Genomic DNA, 23,863 nt, shown 5'->3' with positions numbered 1-23,863 from the left:
TCTAGGAGTTGTATGGTTTGTGATCTTGCAGTGAGGTCTTTAAACCATTTTGAGTTTTTTTTTTGTATATGCTGTTAGGGAATGTTATAATCTCATTGTTTTACATGTGACTGCTTGGTTGTCCAGTTTTCCCAGCACCACTTGTTGAAGAGATTGTCTTTTCTCCATTGTATATTCATGCATCCTTTGTCATAGATTAATTGACCATAGGTGTGTGGGTTTATTTCTGGTCTCTCTATTCTGTTCCATTGATCAATGAGTCTGTTTTTGTGCCAGTACCATGCTTTTTTGATTACTGTAGCTATATAATATGGTCTGAAGTGTGGAAGGTTTATACCTCCAGCTTTTTTCTTTTCTCTCAAGATTGCTTTGGCAATTCAGGCTCTTTTGTGGTTCATGTGAATTTTAGGGTTATTCGTTCTAGTTCTGTTAAAAATGCCATGAGGATTTTGATAGGGATTGCTGCTTCTCTAAATATTGTACTCTGGAGGTCCTAGGGAATGCTATAAGAGAAGATACAAAAGATATAAGGTTTGGAAAGAAGAATCAAAATTAGTACTTGCAGAAAATGTTTCTGTAACTGTGCTAGGGGCCCTGGCAAACATATAACACAAGAATAAGAAACAAAAGAATTTGAAGAAAAAGGATTGGAAGTGAAGAATAAACATTATTGATGTTTGCAAATGATATGATTGTCTACATTAAAAAAATCCACAAGAATCTAAATAAATACTATTTAAATGTCTCACCTTCAGCAAAGCTGTGTGGTGTGGCCAAATAAATAAAAATTTTAAAAAATTAAAAAAGAATTCTATTTAAATAGTAACAAGAACTCTAAGTCACCTAAGAATATATTTTATAAGATAAATACATTCCTTTGATGGATAAAAAATGTAAACATCATTGAAAGACTACAGGAAAATCTGAAAATAGATAAAGCTATCTCATCTTCTTGCTTATTAGACTCAATATCATGTGTATGTTTATTTCTCCTAAATTAATCTATAAACACATGTAATCCCAGTCAAAAATCTCAGTTAGGCTTAAAAAAGAAGTTGACAAGATGATTCTAAAAGTCATTTAAAATGGTAAAGGGGCAAGAAAATTTTCAAGAATAAGGAGTCGGGGGACTTGCCATTCCATATGTTAAGACTTTTTAAATGAAACTATTGTAAATTAAAATAAGTATGATATTATTAGTATAAGGGGAAGGAAATAGATCAGTGGCATAGAAGAGAAGGCTCAGAAACAGAACCACACATCAATGAGAATTTAGTATATGACAGCATTGCAAACCAGACACTATCACTCAGTAAATGAAGCTGGATCAATTGGCTGCCCATATGGAAAAAAATAAAATTATTCCCTACCTCATGCTATGCACACAAAAAAATTCCAGAGGTATTAAAGGTATAAAATGAAAATTTATACTTATAAGAGTTTATAGAAGAATGTCCTTATAGTATCAGGATAGAGGAGGATGTCTTAAAACACAAACTATGATAGGAAAGATTGGCAGATTTAACAACATTCAAATTTTAAAACCTTTCAACAGCAACAAAAGACACCATAATCAAAGAGAAAGACAACCATTGGGCAGGAGAGAAAATATTTACAATGCATATAGTTGACAAAGGATTAATATCCAGAATATATAAAGAATTCCTACAAATCAAATAGACAAAAAGAAAATCCAAAGAACACATACAAATCAGTAGAAAAGAAAAAAGAATGCCCAAAAAGAAAATGTACAAAGGATACACTCAATTCATATAAGAGGAAATAAGAATGGCAGTAAATATAACTAGATTCTAATTCTCAGTAATTATCAGAGACTCTAAATTAAAAGTTCAGTAAGATAGTATTTTCATCAGTTTGCCAAGGATTTTTAAAGTCTGATTTTATCTAGTGTTGGCCAGTGATTGGGGATATAGGAACTCTCACACAGTGCTGATGGGAATATTAATCGGTACAACTGCTTAGGAGAGCAGTTTTGTAGTCTTCAGTAAGGTTGAAGGTACAACTGATTCTACATAAAAATGGAACTCTCTTCCATTTCAGAGGGTTTGCTTGACATTTTCTTGCAGAAGTGTTGCCAGGAGACATATACAGTGATGATTATTGCTGCATTATTGGAATAGGAAAAATAAAAGATAACCTAAATGTTCTACACAGTGGAATTGAGACATTGTGGTATACTTATATAATAAATACTATATAGCAGATAAAATGTACATACATATTCTCAACATAGATAGTATATGTGTGTATATGTATGTATATACATATGTATATACACATACATATTCTTGACATGAAAAGTACATATATATGTATATATATTTATTTACTCAACATGAACAAACCTCAAAATAATATTGAGTGAAAAAAGGAAAGCAAATTGTTCACCACTCTATTAGTCACCAGAAAATTCAATAAATACTTGTTGAAACAATGAATGATGCTGAAGTGGGGGCATGCAGCAGTGTCTTTGGTGAGCAGGTTGGACCTTAAGCTTTCCTGCTTCCCTCTATATTGTTGACTCTTCTCTCTCCCCTCTAAACTATGTGCTCTTGCAGGGCAGAGATATATCTTATTCCTATATATATCCCCTGGCTGTTATTGCTCCTGGCCCAGAATAGGTATTTAATAAGTATGTTGAAGTAATTAGTGAATATTGCTTATTATACCTATGCCCTGTTAAGAACGGCCTTTGGATCAGGAGTTGCGAGACCTGAATTCTCCTGTCTTTTAGTTGTAGGAGCTTGGGCAATTTTTTTTACTTCTCTGAGTCTCGGTTTTCTAATTTCTAAAGAAAAGTAATACCTGTTCTGCCTAAATGTGTTATATGAAAGTAAGGTCATATACCATAAGGTCAAATGTAATAATGTAAGAATGTTATATGAATGTTATATGAATGTAAGACTTCTAATGTTATATGAATGTAAGACTTCTAATATTTCAGCAGTGAGGGAAAGTATGTGGTTGTAGAGTTGCAGTGGGAGTAGCTGTGCTGTGTATTCTTAGCACTGTCAACGTTCCTTTTAGGAGCTGTGTGAGCAATCTGTGTCCCAGAGGAGTCATCATTCCTTTTTTTATTATCTTTGGAGCCAGTTTACCAGTTTACTTTTTTCTTCTTACAAAGGGAGATTGGCCCTAAAATAGCCAGCGTTCTGTTTTTTCCCAAGGCATGAGAGCAAAACTATCTTTCTGTCTTTGGTACCAGAACTATGATTCATGTCTGAAGTATGTTTGTGTGTATATAAGAAAGGAAAAGAGGTAAAGTCAGGAAACTCAACTGATTTCATGACTCCATCTTCTATTACTTTCTGGAACCTGGATAGTGTGACCTGGAGCAGCAGGCACCTTGGTGAGCCCAAGTACTGGCAGAACCTGAAATGTTGATCATCTGAAACCTTCAGAAGAAAAATCATGGAAAGTCATTGAGTGATATATATGTTTATTATGTTGGCACAATGGGTCATAAAAGCAGGGACAAAGTAAAAACTTTGGTATATTGATGGGTTAGCATAACAAAGAACTTTGGTTAATGATAGAGTATTATTCCATATATGGATTAGCAAAGGGAGTTTGCTTTACCAAATGTAAAAGATAAATAGTATAAACCCAGATAAGGGGAGAGGAAGGATGTTTGGTGGAAGAGAGCTTGGGGCAATTGGTAAACCTCAAGCTGCCCAACTATAGAATTTCATGAGAGATGAGAGGTAGGCATGGAGCAAATCACTGAGGGCCTTTGGGCTAGGCCATGGTAGAGTGACCATATCCCCTATAGCAGGACACTCCTGAGAATAAAGGGGGTTCTATTCATTATTATGCTAAGATAACAGGAATAATCTGGAACTGTTGCAGGTAAACCAGGTTATACAGTCACATTATTTGAAGGTAAAGAACAGCCACTGATATGATTACATATCCTATGAGGAGTGGGAGGTTAAAATAAATTTTAGGCGGGAGACTTGGACAAGTCTGAATAATAATCTTGACTGGAAGGCACTGAGAGAGGTGGGCCATTTGCTAGCTGAGGTTGTATAATTGAGAAGGATTGTTGGTGTTGTTTTTGTTGTTGTTAGAGATGTAAAGTCTTGGCACATGTAAATGAAGTTGGGAAAGAGCCAATAGAGAGGGAGAGGAGTTGAAAATTGGTACAGTAAGAGATCTGAGGAAAGGTAATAGGCACCTTTTCCATTATGACAAGTGGAAAGGAAGCAAGAGTGGGTATAGATGCAGGCGAGTCTTTAGGTGGGAGGGCATAGCAGGTTTAGAGTTCCTACCTGATGACTGCTTATGCTGTTGAGGGTTCAAGGAAGGTAGAGAAGATTTTAAATAGCTACAGCGGACAGTGAAAGAGAGACCAATAGCAAGACAAGGATGCCCCCCACTACCCCTGTATTCAACATTGCCAGCCACTCTAGGGTCAGTCTTACACCAGGCAGTCCTAGCCAATGAATAAAGCAAGAAAAATAAATATAAGGTATAAGGATTGGAGTAGAAGAAATAAAACTGTTATTATTCATAGCAGCTTTAATTAAGCATACAGGAAATCCAAAAGAATCTGCAGATACTATTAGAATTGATAAATGAATTTAGCAAGGGTACCTGATACAAGGTCAGTATACAAAAATAAATTGTATTTCAATATATCAGCAACTAGTAATTAGAAAATGATTTTTAAAGAATAGAGAACATTTACCATAGCATCAAACATTAATTACTTAGAAATAAATATTAAGAATAAGGGGGACAAGACATTTACTCAGAAAACTATAAACACTGAAGTTAAAAAAGACCTAAATAAGTGGCAATCCCAGTTTGTTCCCAGTCAGTCCAGTCAGTATCCTAATAAGTGTGTGTGTGTGTGTGTGTGTGTTTGTGTATGTGTGTGTGTGTGTGTGTGTATGTAACTTGTTCCACCGCTGACTCTAAAATTTACAAAGGGCCAAGAATATCCACTTTGTTAAAAATTTATTTTTCTTATTAGTCATCCATTTTATACACATCAGTGTATACATGTCAATCCCAATCTCCCAATTCATCACACCCCCCACCCCCACCCCTTCCCTCTATCCCCCCTTGGTGTCCATACGTTTTTATCTACTTCTGTGTCTCAATTTCTGCTCTGCAAAATGGTTCATCTGTACCATTTTCTAGGTTCCACATTAATGCGTTAATATACGATATTTGTTTTTCTCTTTCTGACTTACTTCACTCTGTATGACAGTCTCTAGATGCATTCACGTCTCTACAAATGTCCCAATTTCTTTCCTTTTTATGGCTGAGTAATATTCCATTGTATATATGTACCATATCTTCTTTATCCATTTGTCTGTTGATGGGCATCTAGGTTGCTTCCATGACCTGGCTATTGTAAATAGTGCTGCAATGAACATTGGGTGCATGTGTCTTTTTGAATTATGGTTTTCTCTGGGTATATGCCCAGTAGTGGGGTTGTTGGATCATATGGTAATTCTATTTTTAGTTTTTTAAGGAACCTCCATACTGTTCTCCACAGTGGCTGTATCAATTTACATTCCCACCAACAGTGCGAGACGGTGCCCTTTTCTCCACACCCTCTCCAGCATTTGTTGTTTGTAGATTTTCTGATGATGCCCATTCTAACTAGTGTGAGGTGATACCTCATTGTAGTTTTGATTTGCATTACTCTAGTAATTAGTGATGTTGAGCAGCTTTTCATGTGCTTCTTGGCCATCTGTATGTCTCCTTTGGAGAAATGTCTATTTAGGTCTTCTGCCCATTTTTGGATTGGATTGTTTGTTTCTTTAATATTGAGCTGCATGAGCTGTTCATATATTTTGGAGATTGATCTTTTGTCTGTTGATCCATTTGCAAATATTTTCTCCCATTCTGAGGGTTGTCTTTTCGTCTTGTTTATGGTTTCCTTTGCTGTGCAAAAGCTTTTAGGTTTCATTAGGTCCCATTTGTTTATTTTTGTTTTTATTTCCATTACTCTAGGAGGTAGATCAAAAAAGATCTTGCTGTGTTTTATGTCAAAGAGTGTTCTCCCTATGTTTTCCTCTAAGAGTTTTATAGTGTCTGGTCTTACATTTAGGTCTCGAATCCATTTTGAGTTTATTTTTGTGTATGGTGTTAGGGAGTGTTCTAATTTCATTCTTTTACATGTAGCTGTCCAACTTTCCCAGCACCACTTATTGAAGAGACTGTCTTTTCTCCATTGTATATCCTTGCCTTCTTTGTCATAGATTAGTTGACCATAGGTGCATGGGTTTATCTCTGGACTTTCTATCATGTTCCATTGATATATGTTTCTGTTTTTGTGCCAGTACCATATGGTCTTGATTACTGTAGCTTTGTAGGATAGTCTGAAGTCAGGGAGTCTGATTCCTCCAGCTCCACTTTTTTCCTTCAAGACTGCTTTGGCTATTCAGGGTCTTTTGTGTCTCCATACAAATTTTACGATTTTTTGTTCTAGTTCTGTAAAAAATGCCATTGGTAATTTGAAAGGGATTGCATTGAATCGGTAGATTGCTTTGGGTATTATACTCATTTTCACAATATTGATTCTTCCAGTCCAACAACATGGTATATCTCTCCATCTGTTGGTATCATCTTTAATTTCTTTTATCAGTATCTTATAGTTTTCTGCATACAGGTCTTTTGCCTCCCTAGGTAGGTTTATTCCTAGGTATTTTATTCTTTTTGTTGCAGTGGTAAATGGGAGTGTTTCCTTAATTTCTCTTTCAGATTTTTCCTCATTAGTGTATAGGAATGCAAGAGATTTCTGTGCATTAATTTTGTATCCTGCAACTTTACCAGATTCATTGATTAGCTCTAGTCGTTTTCTGGTGGCATCTTTAGGATTCTCTATGTATAGTATCATGTCCTCTGCAAACAGTGACAGTTTTACTTCTTCTTTTACAATTTGTATTCCTTGTATTTCTTTTTCTTCTCTGATTGCTGTGGCTAGGACTTCCAAAACTATGAGGAATAATAGTGGTGAGAGTGGACATCCTTGTCTCGTTCCTGATCTTAGAGGAAATGCTTTCAGTTTTTCACCATTGAGAATGATGTTTGCTGTGGGTTTGTCGTATATGGCATTTATTATGTTGAAGTAGGTTCCCTCTATGCCCACTTTTTACAGAGTTTTTATCGTAAATGGGTGTTGAATTTTGTGAAAAGCTTTTTCTGCATCTATTGAGATGATCATACAGTTTTTATTCTTCTATTTGTTAATATGGTGTATCACATTGATTGATTTGTGTATATTGAAGAATCCTTGCATCTCTGGGATAAATCCCACTTGATCATGGTGTATGATCCATTTAATGTGTTGTTGGATTCTGTTTGCTAGTATGTTGTTGAGGAGTTTTGCATCTATATTCATCAGTGATATTGGTCTGTAATTTCTTTTTTTGTAGTATCTTTGTCTGGTTTTGGTATCAGGGTGATGGTGGCCTCATAGAATGAGTTTGGGAGTGTTCCTTCCTCTGCAGTTTTTTGGAAGTGTTTGAGAAGGATGGGTGTTAGCTCTTCTCTAAATGTTTGATAGAATTCACCTGTGAAGCCATCTGGTCCTGGACTTTTGTTTGTTGGAAGATTTTTAATCACAGTTTCAATTTCATTACTTGTTAATGGTCTGTTCATATTTTCTATTTCTTCCTGGTTCAGTCTTGGAAGGTTATACCTTTCTAAGAATTTGTCCATTTCTTCCAGGTTGTCCATTTTATTGGCATAAAGTTGCTTGTAGTAGTCTCTTAGGATGCTTTGTATTTCTGCGGTGTCTGTTGTAACTTCTTTTTCATTTCTAATTTTATTGAGTCCTCTCCCTCTTTTTCTTGATGAGTCTGTCTATTGGTTTATCAATTTTGTTTATCTTCTCAAGGAACCAGCTTTTAGTTTTATTGACCTTTGCTTTTGTTTTCTTTGTTTCTATTTCATTTATTTCTGCTCTGATCTCTGATTTCTTTCCTTCTGCTAACTTTGGGTTTTGTTGGTTCTTCTTTCTCTAGTTCCTTTAGGTGTAGGGTTAGATTGTTTATTTGAAATTTTTCTTGTTTCCTGCGGTAGGCTTGTATAACTATAAACTTCCCTCTTAGAACTGCTTTTGCTGCATCCCATAGGTTTTGGATCGTCGTATTTTCATTGTCATTTGTTTGTCGGTATTTTTTAATTTCCTCTTTGATTTCTTCAGTGATCTCTTGTTTATTAAGTAATGTATTTTTTAGCCTCCATGTGTTTCTGTTTTTTACGTTTTGTTCCCTGTAGTTAATTTCTAATCTCATAGCGTCATGGTCAGAAAAGATGCTTGATATGATTTCAATTTTCTTAAATTTTCTGTGGCTTAATTTGTGACCCAGGATGTGATCTATACTGGAGAATGTTCCTTGTGCACTTGAGAAGAAAGTGTAATCTGCTGTTTCTGGATGGAATGTCCTATAAATATCAATTAAATCTATCATCTATTGTGTCATTTAAAGCTTGCTTACTAATAAAGTTTCCTTATTAATTTTCTGTTTGGATGCTCTGTCCATTGGTATAAGTGATGTGTTGAAATCCCCCACTATTATTGTGTTACTGTTGATTTCCTCTTTTAGATCTGTTAGCAGTTGCCTTATGTATTGAGGTGCTCCTATGTTGGGTGCATAAATATTTATAATTGTTATATCTTCTTCCTGGATTGATTTGTTGAGCATTACATAGTGTCCTTCCTTGTCTCTTGTAACATTCTTTGTTTTAAAGTCATTTTATCTGATATGAGTATTGCTATTCCAGTTTTCTTTTGATTTCCATTTGCATGGAATATCTTTTTCCATCCCCTCACTTTCAGTCTGTATGTGTCCCTAGGTCTGAAGTGGGTCTCCTGTAGATAACATATATATGGGTCTTGTTTTTGTATCCATTCAGCAAGCCTGTGTCTTTCGGTTGGAGCATTTAATCCATTCATGTTTAAGGTAATTATTGATATGTATGTTCCTATGACCATTTTCTTAATTGTTTTGGGTTTGTTTTTGTAGGTCCTTTTCTTCTCTTGTGTTTCCCACTTAGAGAAGTTCCTTTAGCACTTGTTGTAGAGCTGGTTTGGTGGTGCTGAATTCTCTTAGCTTTTGCTTGTCTGTAAAGCTTTTGATTTCTCCATCAAATCTGAATGAGATCCTTGCTGGGTAGAGTAATCTTTGTTGTAAGTTCTTCCCTTTCCTCACTTTAAGTATATCATGCCACTCCCTTCTGACTTGTAGAGTTTCTTCTGAGAAATCAGCTCTTAACCTTATGGGAGTTCCCTTGTATGTTATTTGTCATTTTTCCCTTGCTGCTTCCAATAATTTTTCTTTGTCTTTAATTTTTGCCAATTTAATTACTATGTGTCTTGGCGTGTTTCTCCTTGGGTTTATCCTGTGTGGGACTCGCTGTGCTTCCTGGACTTGCATGGCTATTTCTTTACCCATGTTAGGGAAGTTTTCGACTATAATCTCTTCAAATATTTTCTCGGGTCCTTTCTCTCTTCTCCTTCTGGGACCCCTATAATGCGATTGTTGGTGCATATAATGTTGTCCCAGATGTCTCTCAGACTGTCATTTCCTTTTGTTCTTTTTTCTTTATTCTGTTCTGTAGCAGTGAATTCCACCATTCTGTCTTCCAGGTCACTTTCCATTCTTCTGCCTCAGTTATTCTGCTGTTGATTCCTTCTAGTGTATTTTTCATTTCAGTTATTGTATTGTTCATCTCTGTTTGTTTGTTCTTTAATTCTTCTAGGTCTTTGTTAAACATTTTTTGCATCTTCTCAATCTTTGCCTCCATGCTTTTTCCGAGGTCCTGGATCATCTTCACTATCATTATTCTCAATTCTTTTCCTGGAAGATTGCCTATCTCCATTTCATTTAGTTGTTTTTCTGGGGTTTTATCTTGTTCCTTCATCTGGTACATAGCCCTCTGCCTTTTCATCTTGTCTATGTTTCTGTGAATGTGGTTTTTGTTCCACAGGCTGCAGGATTGTAGTTCTTCTGCTTCTGCTCCAGGAATACCCACTTTTGACCCCTGTCTTCTCAGTCAACAAAGAGACCCCAGTAGAGATTGCAACTTTTTCTCACCTGCCATTCTAGGGAGAACTGGCTATGACCATGGTGTTGATGTTGATTTATAATTTAGAAAGGCCAAGAGAAAAATGTTGGAGGACTTACTACACCTGATACCCAAATGTAAAGGTTTCTAGAAGATAACATAGGAGAATATTTTCATGGTCTTGGGATTGGGAAAGAATTCTTAAAGAAGATACAGAAAACACAATCATAAGGTGTAAAACCAATACATTTTACTACATTAAAGTTAACTCTTCATGAACAGACATCATTATGAGAGTACAAAGGCTGGCAACAGGGTGGGAGAAGATTTGTGCCTAATTCATAACCAGTGAAGAGTTCATGTCTAGGATATATAAAAAACTCCTACAGATAATTAGAAAATAGTAGTCCAGTCTATTCAATAGGCAAGAAACTTGAACTGTTTCTCTTCAAGAAAAGAACAAGAGGATAGTCACATGGTCACAAATATGAAAAGATACTGAACTTCATTAGTTATCAGGGAAATATAATTGGGACCACTATAAGTTACTAGCACTCACCTGCCAGAATGACTAAAGTAAAAAAGTGTTAGTGAAGGTGTGGAACAGTTGAAACTTCCATACACCTTTGGTTGGAGTATAATTGGCACAGCTACTTTTGAGAACTGTTTGACAGTGTCTATTAAAATTAGCATGTGGGGCTTCTCTGGTGGCGCAGTGGTTGAGAGTCCGCCTGCCGATGCAGGGGACACGGGTTCGTGCCCTGGTCCGGGAAGATCCCACATGCCGCGAAGCGGCTGGGCACGTAAGCCATGGCCACTGAGCCTGCGCGTCCAGAGCCTGTGCTCCGCAACGGGAGAGGCCACAACACTGAGAGGCCCATGTACTGCAAAAAAAAAAAAATTAGCATGTGCATACCATATGACCTAACAAATTCACTCCTAGACTGTGTCTAATAGAAATATAAGCATATATATAACAAAAGATGAATAAGAATGTCATAGCAGCATGATTCTAATAACCTAAAACTGGACACAACATAAATGTCCATCTGCAGTGAAACTGATAAATTGTGGATATTCATACAAACGAATACTACATATAGCAATAAAAATGAACAAACCATTGCTATATGCAACATCTTTGATGAATTTCACAAACATTATGTTGAGTGAAAGAAGTCAGACACAGAAGAAAATATGTTGTATGAGTCCATTTGTATAAAGTTCAGAGACAGACAAAACTAATTTTAATGTTAGAAGTAGAGATACTATTTACCTTTGGGATGGAGGACAAGGCTAATGATTAGGACAGAGTACAAGGAGAGCGTTTCTTCATTGAGCTTGTATGGTTATGATTTGTGTATGTTACCTTTCCCTATAAAGTTGTTTTCAAATGATGTATGTAAAATGCTTGTCACAGTGGCTGGCTCATTACTGCCAGTTCAATAACTGGCAGTGTTAACTTTTTACTATGGTTTAGTTCTCTGTGATGACAAGGTCTAGGGCAATGGTGTCTAGTAGAATTTACTGCAGTCATTAAAATGTTCTGTGTCTGCACTGTGTAGTTCCATAGTCTCTATCCACATGTGACTATTGAGTATTTGAAATATGACTGAGGAATTTATTTAAAATTTTAGTTAATTATAATAAAAATTTAAATACCCACATGTGACTAATGGCTATCATGTTGGATATGATATGATATCCAGGTCTAGGGAATTGCCGTGAGAATGAGTGAATGAAGGAGAATGGTAATGAAGTTTATTTGAGTTGAATAAATCAAGAAACTGAGAGGCCAGAGTGTCAGATGAATTGTGCCTCTGTACATTGAAGAATGCTTAGAGTAATGGCAAGACTGGATTGGAGTGGAGGTTGTAAGATAGGTTCCAAAGTCTTCAAAGAAGCTTTTGGATAGAGGAGGGGAAAAATATAATGGACCAGGAAAGAATACTTTTCCATATAGGTTGTCAAAGATACTTAGGTAGAAATGTTTCTGAAGCACAGCTTAGGTAATAAAGAGTCATTGAAGGAGAGAATTTTAAGAAGGAAGTGGTCAGGGGCAGCAGCAATGCTTCAGAGTGGTGTTGTATGACAAAACTCTCAAGTAGTAAAGTGGTCATTGAAGACCTGTGAGAGTGAAGCTTGGTGCAGAGGTGGGGATGGAAGCAATTGCTGGGAGTAGATGAAAGGTTAAGGTGTGGGCAATTTTCAGTAAGTTCCTCTGTGAAAGCAATAAGAAAGGAGGTGGTAGCTAGGGGGAGATGTGGGGGTTTGCTTTTGTTTAACAAGTGGTGGGGGATTGAACTTGAGGAAGGACATGAAAAAGTGAAATTTCTTGGTGTTTTCTTCCAGTGTATGGAAGAAATGTTGAGGCTGAGTACATATAGGATCTCTGTGAGGTGAGGAGGAAGTGGCTAGGTGATGACAGTGGAAAGGTTGGTTGGGCCAGATTTTGAACAACCTTGAATGGCATTATGAAGAAATGTTGACTTTATCTAATAGTTCATGGAGAACCAAGGAAAGTTTTAAGTATCTGGGTCTCCTGTAAGAGTCTGTGCTTTATAAATATTACTCTGGCAATAGCAAGGACTGTGGACTAAAGGTAGCCAGACTTAAAAAGACAGATTGCTTCATCAAGCAAGAAGTGATGAAACCCTGAAATAGGGCCGTAGCAATTCATAGGATGGAGGAGAGTTGGTGAATTTGAGATTATAGTTCAGAAGTGGAATGAGCACAACTTGTGGTGATGGAATAAAGGAGAACAAGTATTAGAACCGAGAGGTTTCTATCTGAATTGACTATGTCTAAACTGGTGAATTTACGTTAAGGGACCAAAAAGAAAGAACCCGAGTTTGGAATTGTGGTGAATTATATAACAGTTTTGTTGAGATATAATTCACATACCATACAATTCACCCATTTAAAGTATGCAATTCAATGTTTTTAGTGTATTCACAGAGTTGTGCAACCATCACTACAATCGATTTTAGAATTTTTTCATCACCCTGTAAAGAAACTCATACCCATTAGCAGTCATTCCTCATTCTACCCCACCTCCTTCTCCAGCCCCTCAGCCCTAGGCAACCACTAACCTACTCTTGGTCTGTATAAATTTGCCTATTTTGGGCATTTCATGTAAATGGAATCATACAGCATGTGGTCCTTTTTGACTAGCTTCTTTTATTTAGCATGTTTTCAAAGTTCATCCATGTAGAGATCACTTTTTGCCTTATATTATGTATACTCACCTCTTTACATGTTTTATCTCCTCTACTGGAGGCATTTTTGTTATATATTCCAAAGCTGTATCTGGCACATATGCTGTATTTAGTTATGACTCAGCAAATAATCGATACATCATAAGTGAGAAGGCTAACTCCATTAACCATGAAATAAAGTTAACCAGAATGAGTTGCTCCCACACGTGCTTACCCACTAAGGTGTGTCTTTATTTGCTGTCATGGAATAAGTAGGTACCATACCAATGGTCTGGTTCTGCCATTAACTCTGTATGACCTTGGGTAAGTCATTATACTCTAGCTACACTTTCCATATGTGAAAATGGGGATAAAAATCCCTACCCAATATGATACAGAGGAATAACTAAGGTAATTCCAGTTGCTGGGATTTGGATAGAGTTGGGGTTCATCCAGACAGCCTCTGAGAAGAAATAAATACATGTTTCCCCTCCTATCTGAAAGAAGAGTGTTCTTATGAAACCTATTGTAAGGCGAAATGGGTAAAGTGAAAAAGCAATTACCTTAGGTTGCAGCTTCCTAACAGATACGCAAAATAAGTAGAGGTAAAGCCCAGATGCTCACAGACACAGTTCAAAGCTGTGGCAGCTTGATGCTGAGTGTAGTTCCTGGGGAGGGAGTTCGGCGGTTCTACTCTTGCTATTTGGCGTGAACACTGCCTCTGTAACGGCTCAGGGCAAAACAAATGCTGAATGCAAGTTTCGCTTTTCACCTGTTTTCTGGAAATTTTCCAGATTTCTTTTGGTAAGTGAAAATAGGTACAGACGTACAATGGGGTTACATACCAATAAACCTATTATAAATTGAAAATATCTTAAGTCAAAAATGCATTTAATACACCTAGCCTACTGAACACCATAGCTTAGGCTCACATATCTTAAACGTGCTCAGAACACTTATGTGAGCGTACAGCTGGGCAAAATCATCTCACTCAAAGCTTGTTTTATAATAAAGTGTTGAATAGCTCATGTAATTTATTGAATACTGTACTGAAAAACAGAATGGTTGATTAGGTACAGAATGGTTGTCGGTGTATCTTGTTCCCCCTTGTGATCACGTGGCTGATGGGGAGCTGCTGCCCAGCATCACGAGAGAGTATCACCACATATTGCTAGCCCAGGAAAAGATCAAAATTCAAAATTCAGAGTACGGTTTCTGCTGAATGTGTATCGCTTTCACACTATCGTAAAGTTGAAAAATCATAAGTCAAACCATTGTAAGTTGGAGACTGCTTTTGTGAAAGACCTGCATTAGAATAGACAACGTGACATAAAACGAACTTTTGGAAGGGGTGTTGGTAATCTGTAAATGTTTGGCTCTATTACCTAATCCTCCTGGGATAGGAGTAGCCTTTTTTTTCATGGGATTAGGTATCTTGGCCCCTTAAGTCCTTTCAATCCCCATTTACAAGGTCCTAGTTTTGTCTGTTGCATACTGCTTGTTTTGTCACCAACCTGGAGCATTACACCTGTGCCATGTTCTCTAGCTATTCTCTCTGGAATACTTAAGACACTTATTTCTTAAGGACACTGACCAGTAGACTCCCTATTTTGCATAGCTTCATGTTGCTTTCCTAATTCCTGTTGTCTTAATATGCTGCATATAGTTGAATACCAAAAAGAAAAAGTTTAAAACCCACTCTATCCACCTTCCTGAAACAAACAACTTATAAATGCAGGCCTACCTTACCCCCGCCCCCCCTTTTGGAGAGTTGTTCATGCTTTTATTTAGAAAACATATACTGAGTGTGTACTTGAGTGCCATGTATCAAAATGAATAAAGTAGTCCTTGACTTCCAAGATCTTGTAGCGGTTCAGTGGGAGAAGGCAGACATAGATAATCACAGTATAATGTGGAAGTGCAGTAGCAGAGCCATGGACAGGTGGTTTTGAGAGCATACCTTGAAGAAGCCACTGGGACAGCGTTTTGAAGCAAGTGTCGCCTGGCATTTCTGAACTAACAAATATAACACAGAAGCAGCCTGATGAAGAGCACTTGTGTTCTTGGAGCCTCAGGACAACCCGGTGACTCACATTTTAGAGAGCAATCTAAAGCTCGGAAAGGATCAGTGTCTGGCTCTTAAACAGATTCTAGACTCAGCTTCTATGTTTGTCCCCTCCCCCTCCACCATATCCATGCCCCTTAAGCAAGGGTAGAAAGTACCCTTGCAGAGTACTACAGTGCCCTGCCATCCGTTCGTTTAGTTCTTCCTCCTTAAGCAAAGCTAGAGTCTCAGATTCCCCTTTTCTGTGTCTAGCCTGCATCCAGTGTCGTCGGTGCATTGAGCATTACAGGGCTGTAGCAGTAGTGAATATTGCTGATGTCATTGTTTGCCTTATTGGGATTTTGCTCTTTGTTTCACAGGGAGCTGTGATTGGTATAGACGATGAGGACGACAGCACCTTCACAATAACTGTTGATCAGAAAACCTTCCATTTCCAGGGTGAGCTGAAAGAAAAGATTCTTTCTCTTCATAGTCCCAGCTGCTTCTTTCCTTCTCTTTTGGGTTGTTTGCTGGGTGACTTGAATGGTTTTGCAACTGATCCTGCATGAACGAGTGCACAGGAACGTTCTGGATGAAGTGGTACTGCAGGTTAGGCAGGGATTTAATCGTATCTGCAGTGGATACAGATCTATTTGAAATGACTGTGGATCTGGCTGCAATTGAAAATTAAAAATTGAAACAATGAAAATCAGTGAAGGGAGAGAGTGATGGGCTGCTGCTGCTGGCTTGTGTTTGCAGAAGGTTGCTGGTCTTCTTTATCGAGGAGTGTGGCTCTGCTTCTGCATGAAAAGTCCAAAGACTGATTGTGAAGGCTGCAGTGTTTGTCCATGTAAAACTCAAAATATAAATTGAAGCTAGTAGCAGCCTTTGGCTTAAAGGTTTTGCTTTGCTTCAAGAACTACAAGTTTGCATTCATTTCATCTGCATTTCTGCGTCTTGTCTGCCAGCCATCATTTCTCTGCTGTTATCCTTTTTATAGTTCATAACACCAAATGCCATCTGCCACTGCTATGTTTCGGCATTGCATGCTATGGTTCACCGGTAGAAAGGGTAAGGTACTAGATGATCATTCTCATTTCATCTTGCTTTGAAAACTCTAAACCAGCAAATAAAAGTCAATTTTAATGATCCTATCCTAATGTACCTCTCATCTATTAGGAATGCCTGTTAGCTTTGTTACTAATGTTTTTGCTATCTTGCCTATCCAGAGTAACCTCTATTTTATGTTTAAAGCAGTCCAAGAAGCTTAAAAATTGAGAATATTTGCACTTTCTTTGAACTACAAGTGACAATGCACTGTGATAGATGCTAGGCATACCAAGATAAAGAAATAGTAAATTTATAGCTTACAAATGTTTTGGTTATGAAGTCTAACAGTGACCAGATATGTTATACAAGATGTTCCGACAGCTATTGTTCTTCTATACTAGGATAGTATATTGAAGTTATTTTATTTCATTGTCTTGTTTAAGAAATTGGCACATAGAAATGAAAGATCCAGCTTACATATAATAAAGATAAACCAGTGTACTCACTCATGATATCTCTAATGCTTTTAGGAAAAAGCATTCTTAAAGTATTTATTATGTTTGGTCATATTCTTTACTCAGACTGCTATAAACTAATGATGTCCTCCTGAAATTTTCCACTACATTTAATTTCATAAAACATTTAAAATCTTATTATGAAAGCCCATGGCCTTTATTTTTAGGTTAAATATATACTGCTGCTTATAAATGAAAGCAGATAATGCCCACACTCTGGAACTCTTTACTTGAATGAAGTTGAATACTTTAATGTGTTTCAAGTAATAGCTGCTAGATGCAGGTGAAGGCTGCAGTATGGAATTCTCTCCTCTGCAGTTACTAAGGAGACATCTTCTTTGGACTTCCAGAAGCTGTATTGTTTGCCTGTTTAAAGGAGAGGAGACCCAGGCCCCTAGAGCAAAGGCACATCTACCTTCTCTGATTTAAATTATTTATGTTAAACTGACCTCCCCTTTAACACTTCCATATTTATGTGGCTTGCTTATAAAACAACCAATTCCTTTAATGAATCATTTAAATGACAAGGATAAATGAAGTGTTATGTGTATTTTTTAAATGGATACTTTTCTACTATAATAGTTATGGGAGTCTCAGGCAACATGAGATTATCTGGCTTATGTGTGTGTAATTATCTGGCTTATTATGTGTGTGGAATCAATTGTATTGAGCTGTAATTAACATACAATAAAATGTACACTCTATAAAGTTCAATGAATATTGACATTTACTTACTCATATAACTGCTACCATAATGAAGATGTAGAACATTTCTATCACCCAAAAGATTCTTTTATTCTTTCAGTCAGTCTCCACTCCCAGCCTCTGGCTCCAGACAACTGCTGATCTATCATTAAAGATTAGATTTTTTGTTTTTGGAGAGTTTCACATAAATGGAATCATACAGTATGTATTCTTTTGTCTGGCTTTATTTTAGCTCAATATAATGTTTTTAATATTTGTCCATCTTGTTGCATATATTGGTAGTTCCTTTTATATTGCTAAGTAGTAGTCTGTTGTTAGATATTATATTTTTTTGAAGGTTGAACTGTAGCATGTGAGAGGAAGACAGTAGTATAGGATGACACCATATTTTTGTCTTGAGCAACAAGAATGGAGTTGCCATTAACTGAGGTGGGGAAGATTGCAGGAGGAACTAGTTTGGGAGTGGCAGGTGGGCATCAGGAACTTAGCCTTGGACATACTTATAATCAAGTTCTAGATGCCTATCAGACATCCAAATGGAGATGTCAAGTAGGCAGTTGAAGTGTGGAATTCAGGAGAAAAGTCCAGGCTGAAGAAATAAATTTGGGAGTCATTGGCATATAGGTGGTTTTTAAAGCCATGAGAATTTGGGAATAAGTGTAGAGAGAAAAGAGAAGAGGTCCAAGTAATGAACTCTGAAGCACTCCAACATTTATTTGGAAGACACAGAGATGAGGTGGAACTAGCAAAAGGGATCGAAAAGAAGCAACCAAAAAGGAGGAGGAAAACCAAGTCAATGTGGTACCCAGGAAGTCAAGATAGAAAGTGTTTCTAGGAGGTGAGAGGCATCAGCAACTGTGTCAAATGCTCCTGATCAAGAAAGTTGAGGGCTAAGAAATGATCACAGAATTTAACAATTAAGAGTCTATTGGTAACCTTGAGAAGAGCAACTTAAAGATGAGAGTATAGACAGTGCTTTCAAGTTGTGCTGTAAAGGGAAGGTGAGAAATACAGTAGTAGCTGGAGGAGGGAAATGAGATAAAGATGAGATATCTTTTTTTAAAGATAAGAGCAATAATAGCATGTTTTTATGCTGTTGGTAGTGATTCAGTAGAGAGGGAAAAATTGATGATGCAAGAGAGAAAGGGGAGAATTATTGGATCAGTGTCCTTCAGAAGGCAAGACAGGATGGGGCCTAATACACAGGCGGGGCATTGCCTTTGGCTGGGAGCATGGACAGTTCATCCATAGTAACAAGAAAGAAAGTCAAATGTATGGAAATATATGTAGGCAGGCTATTACCCACCACCTTCATTTCCACTATGGTTTGAATCTCTAACTGACCTACATGTCCTGTATCCTGAAACATCATTTGTTAATAATTGAGAGGACTGGTGCCATGAAGAGAACAAACTTTCCTGAAACAACAGATAATTTTTCATTCTAATGATTCCCAGTTCTGGTAACTTGATATTTCAGAATATCTCCAGTTTTAAAGAGATGCCATAAAATGCTTTAAACAAAGTTAATTTAAATTAACTTTAGTTTTGAAAAAGAAATACTCTATTTTTTCCCCTTTAGGTAATAATTGAAATTACAATCCTAGCATGTTAGAGCTTTAAAAAGGTTTGAAAACGACAGCTTCATTCTGTCATTTACCAGAGATTAAAAAGAAAATAGTCGCCAATTCATCTTTATAAACTGGCTCTTTCCTTTTGAGCAATAGCAAAAAATGATCACTTTTCCTATTAGTCAGCCAAAGTCTTTTGCATTTGGCTTCTTGGCTAGACATTGTGTGGAAAGCAGTTTTGGTATTAATTAGACTGGCTGTTGAGTTCAAACATTCAATGTATGTCTAGTATGTGTTACTTCCTGTGCTCAGAACTGAGGGTATACAGGTTAATAAGACATGAGCCAGGAAGTTAAGGAGCTTGTAAAGAAGTATATAATGTAGTATGAAATATGCTGTAGTAGTAGAAATATGTATAGAACACTGAAATAATGGAGAGGCAAAAGAGACAATCACTCAGTGCTGCACAGAAGAGCAGAGTTTTTCTTGTTACTGAGTAATTCTTTTTAAAATAATCAAAATTTAAAATTATACTAGTTCTAAAAGTTTTGAGTTGTTCAGAATTATATAATATAAAAATTAAAAGTCCCCTGTCACCAGGCTCTGTCTCCCACCTCTGCCTCCTTACCTCCTCTAACTGGTAGAGTTCTGAAGATTGAACAGAAATTTACCAGGCAAATGGGTTGTTGTAGCATGTACAAAGGTATGGAAATATGATGCTACCGGATATGTTCAGAGAACTACGAATGTTTGGTACCTTTAGAACAGTGAGCAGGAGATGAGGCTGTAAAGATAGTCAGAGGCCTACATCTAATATGAAAAGGTTTTAATTTTATCCTGAGTCTGTGAGGAGCCAATGAAGCAGAGTTTTAAGCAGAGAGGAGACGAGTAAGACGGGGGCTCTAGATAAATAGCCTTGATTGTTAAGGCCCTGAGTGGATTAAAGCATTGGTAATGGGGAAGGAGAAGAGGAAAATAGACTTGAGATTTTTAGGAAGTATTGATAAATCTTTAGGAACTGTTGATTGATTGGAAATGGAAGGTGAGAGAATGAGAGTAGTAAATGTGTTCGTAAGGCTTGGCTTACTCTTTTGTTTGGATATTGTCAACGTCTGAAATAGAGAATCTAAAACAGAGGTAGAATCTAAAACAGAGGTGGTGAAGGACTTATATTTGAGGTGTCTGTGAGACTCACAGGTATTGATGGTGATGCCAATTGGATCTGAGTCTGGGCTGGAGATGGAGATTAGTGTTATCAACATACTGCTGGAAGGTAGAATTAAAATTTGAAAAATTGAATGCCTCAGGGCTAGGCAGATAAGTAAATGAGTGAAGAGTAAAGCTGACTGAAGACTAGCAATTTAGAGAACTCATGCCCTATTTGAAGTGGTAGCTGCTACTTAATTCCAGACAGTTGTAGGCTTTTGGTAATGCTTGTCCAGTGTTGCTAGATCATCCAGTTTTTCAAGAGAAGCCAGAAATCCAGATTTTTTTGTGAGTGAGAGTTTGAATATGTGAGTGTTAAATCTTCAGGTTTTAAAAAACAATTATGTAGGCCAACAAAATGTATCTATGAGCTAGATAAAACCTCTGGATTTTCAGTCTGTGGTTAAAACTGTAATAGTTGTGGGTATGAACCTCCTGGGAAATCTGAGTGAAAAGAGAGCTGAAAAGCAAACCTTGGAGTGCACTAGGGTAGAACCATCAATGGGCTCAAAGGAATGCTCAGAGAGGTTGGGGTGAAAGCTACTAGCTTCAGCCGTATGAAAGTATGTACTGTTTTTATCAGTCAAAAGTAGTTACATATCAGCAGTTCATATGTCTCAACCTAATAAAAGACTAAATAGTCTATAGTTCATACTAATAATTAGAAAAATACCCAGTTATTTGAATTTTACCTTCAAATAAAATTAAACCTATTTAATGCTTTGATGTATATATAAATATGTATATATTTATAATATTACTGATAGTGTATTGGAATAATAGTAATAATAATAATGATAGCTACATTTATCAAATGTTTATTTTATGCCAGGCACTATTCAGAGGTTTATGTAGGTTAAGCCGTTCAGTTCTCACAACCTTATGAAGTAGGTACTATTATTGTTTTTATTTTATGGATAAGGAAACTGGGGGCCACAGACACGTGGTATATTACAGAACTGGAATTTGAACACAAACAGTTGTGCTCTAGAGCCATTCTCTTAACTGCTACATAAAAGGTGTTATAGAAATTTATCAACTAGTTTATAATTAACTTTTATAATTTTGTCAGAAAAGGAATTAATGTAAAATATAAGGAACTTTAAATTACAGTGCAGTTTAATGCGATTAAAAAATTTTCTGGTGTTAATGTTCTACATGTTCCATTGCTTAGTAGAAATAGTAGCAATAATGGTGGTAACAACTACTATTACCACTGTCTTATAAACTAGGCACTGTGTTCAACAGGCAATGTGCATTACTTCCATAATTCCTAAACTCCACAATGAGGTAGTTATATTTCTAGTTTAAGAGTCAGAAAAACTGTTTCAGAGAAGCTAAGTGCCCAGGATTAGTAAATTGTGCCCAGGTCTGTCTAGATCCGTAGTTCTTGAAGTGTGGTCCCAGACCGGCCAGATCAGCATCACCTGGGAACTTGTTAGAAACACAGAATCTCTGGCTGAGCCCCAGACTTGCTGAATCAGAAACTCTGGGAATGAGCCCTCTCTAGTGATCTGACACACACTAAAGTTTGACAATCATTGATCTGGATCCAGTGGTATCACATTGTTATTCCACTTTACTCTCATAACCTTATACATTACATGGAAGTATCCCCAATTTATATATGAAAGAAGTGAGACACAGAGAGACAAGGATCTTGGCCTTGATCTTAGGTCATCTTTTACTATGTCCTAACCTACACAGAAGGGGTGTCTTGCCTTACTTAAGTAAACCTGGTATGTGAAAAAATCTAAATTTTTTAAAGATGGAAATTAGGGATATGTGTATGATTAGTTCTTCATAAAATAATCCTTTACTTTCAAAGGACTTTAGTGAAGACATCTTTTAATCAGTGTGTTCTCCAAAATGATTTCAATATGAAATTTGTTTGCAAATTTATTTGGGTATACTTTTAAAGCAATACAAGTTGCATAAGACAAAATACAACATTTTTAGACAATAAAAAATGTTTAAATTAGAAGAACATTTAGGAACTGTGTAAGTCTTAGTGGAAGTCATCTGTGGTTGGGCTGATAGCTGACCTTTTCAACTCAGTCCATTAGAGCTCGCTCATTTATGCAAATGCAAAATTACTACAAACCAGCCCAGTCATGAAGGAAAGTGTTTAATTCAGCATTAATCATTTAGAAGAAGACAGTACATCATTAGACTAACTTGTGGTTGCAGGCAGAAGTAAACAGATTCCATTATCTTCTGTTGACTACTGACTTAACAAAAATTTCCGTCTGCAGTTTTGTATTTTTTATTTTTATGTGATAACCCCTCCTCAAAAACAAAATAATCATTTACAGACTTTCTGTAAGGGAGTAAGTCAGCTGTAACTAATTCTCTAATTAGATGTTATAATTTCAGTAGGCATTAAGTGGGGAAATGCTACTGAATTCATGTATTGGGAGTTTGTTGTGCTATTGTAGGAGGACTGGACCTCAGTTGGTGTACCTTTCTTCTTCTTAATTTGCTTTCTGTTCAGGATCCTCCCTGAATATTTGAAATTATAATTTATCCAAATTTAACCAATCGTGGACTGTTTGGCTTACTGAGTCAGGATTAGAGTGGCTATATAATTTTATTTTTTACATTTTTTACATTTTTTACATTTATTTTTTACATTTTATCCCACCATTTCCTTTTTTATAACTTCCTTATTATTTATTTATTTTGGGGGGCGCTGCGTTGGGTCCTCGTCACTGCGTGCAGGCTTTCTCTAGTTGCGGCGAGTGGGTGCTACTCTTCGCCGTGGTGCGTGGGCTTCTCATTGCGGTGGCTTCTCTTGTTGCGGAGCATGGGCTCTGGGCACGCGGGCTTCAGTAGTTGTGGCGCTCGGGCTCAGTAATTGTGGCTCACGGGCTCTAGGGCATGCAGGCTTCAGTAGTTGTGGCGTGTGGGCTCAGTAGTTGTGGCTCGCAGGCTCTAGAGCACAAGCTCAGTAGTTGTGGCACACGGGCTTAGTTGCTCCACAGCATGTGGGATCTTCCCGGACCAGGGATCGAACTTGTGTCCCCTGCATTGGCAGGCAGATTTTTAACGGCTGCGCCACCAGGGAAGTCCCCTTTTTTATATTCTCTAAGTAGTAAAATTAATAACTGCTCACTGTAGAAATTGGGAAAATATAGAGTAGTATAAAGATGATAATAATAATCACCCATAATCCTACAACCCAAAGATAATTATTAGGAACATGCTTGTGGATTTCCTTCTGATATTTCAGTTGTTTGTGAGTGTGTGTATTTGTGTGTGAATTTTACAAAATTGAGTCATTCCGTGTAAATAACTTACCATTCTTTCAATTTTAAATATTATATCATGAACATTTCCACATGACACTGAATGTTCTAAGAAAATATGATTTTTAATAGTTATGTGATATACCATTTTATGAATAATCAAACTAAACCATTAATCTATATTGTACAGGTTTTTCTCTATGTTAAATAATACTGTGTTGAACATCCTCATACATAAATCTTCAACCAAATCTCTGTTTAGCTTAGGACAGATA

General features: G+C 36.8%; 1 protein-coding gene across 2 annotated transcripts in view; it reads left to right on the top strand.

Annotated features, from left to right (window-relative positions):
• Positions 1-23,863, top strand: part of OSBPL9 (oxysterol binding protein like 9) — a 169,705-nt gene that overhangs the window by 43,729 nt on the left and 102,113 nt on the right. For both annotated transcript variants that reach the window (XM_082834100.1, XM_082834102.1), the window contains one exon: positions 15,675-15,753. In XM_082834100.1, the coding sequence (XP_082690226.1) occupies positions 15,675-15,753 (79 nt within the window). The remainder of the gene's footprint in view (positions 1-15,674; positions 15,754-23,863) is intronic.

Source organism: Leucopleurus acutus (genome assembly GCF_964270905.1).
Source record: "Leucopleurus acutus genome assembly, chromosome: 2".
In the NCBI taxonomy this organism is placed as follows: domain Eukaryota; kingdom Metazoa; phylum Chordata; class Mammalia; order Artiodactyla; family Delphinidae; genus Leucopleurus; species Leucopleurus acutus.
This window is presented reverse-complemented; position numbering and strand designations above follow the sequence as displayed.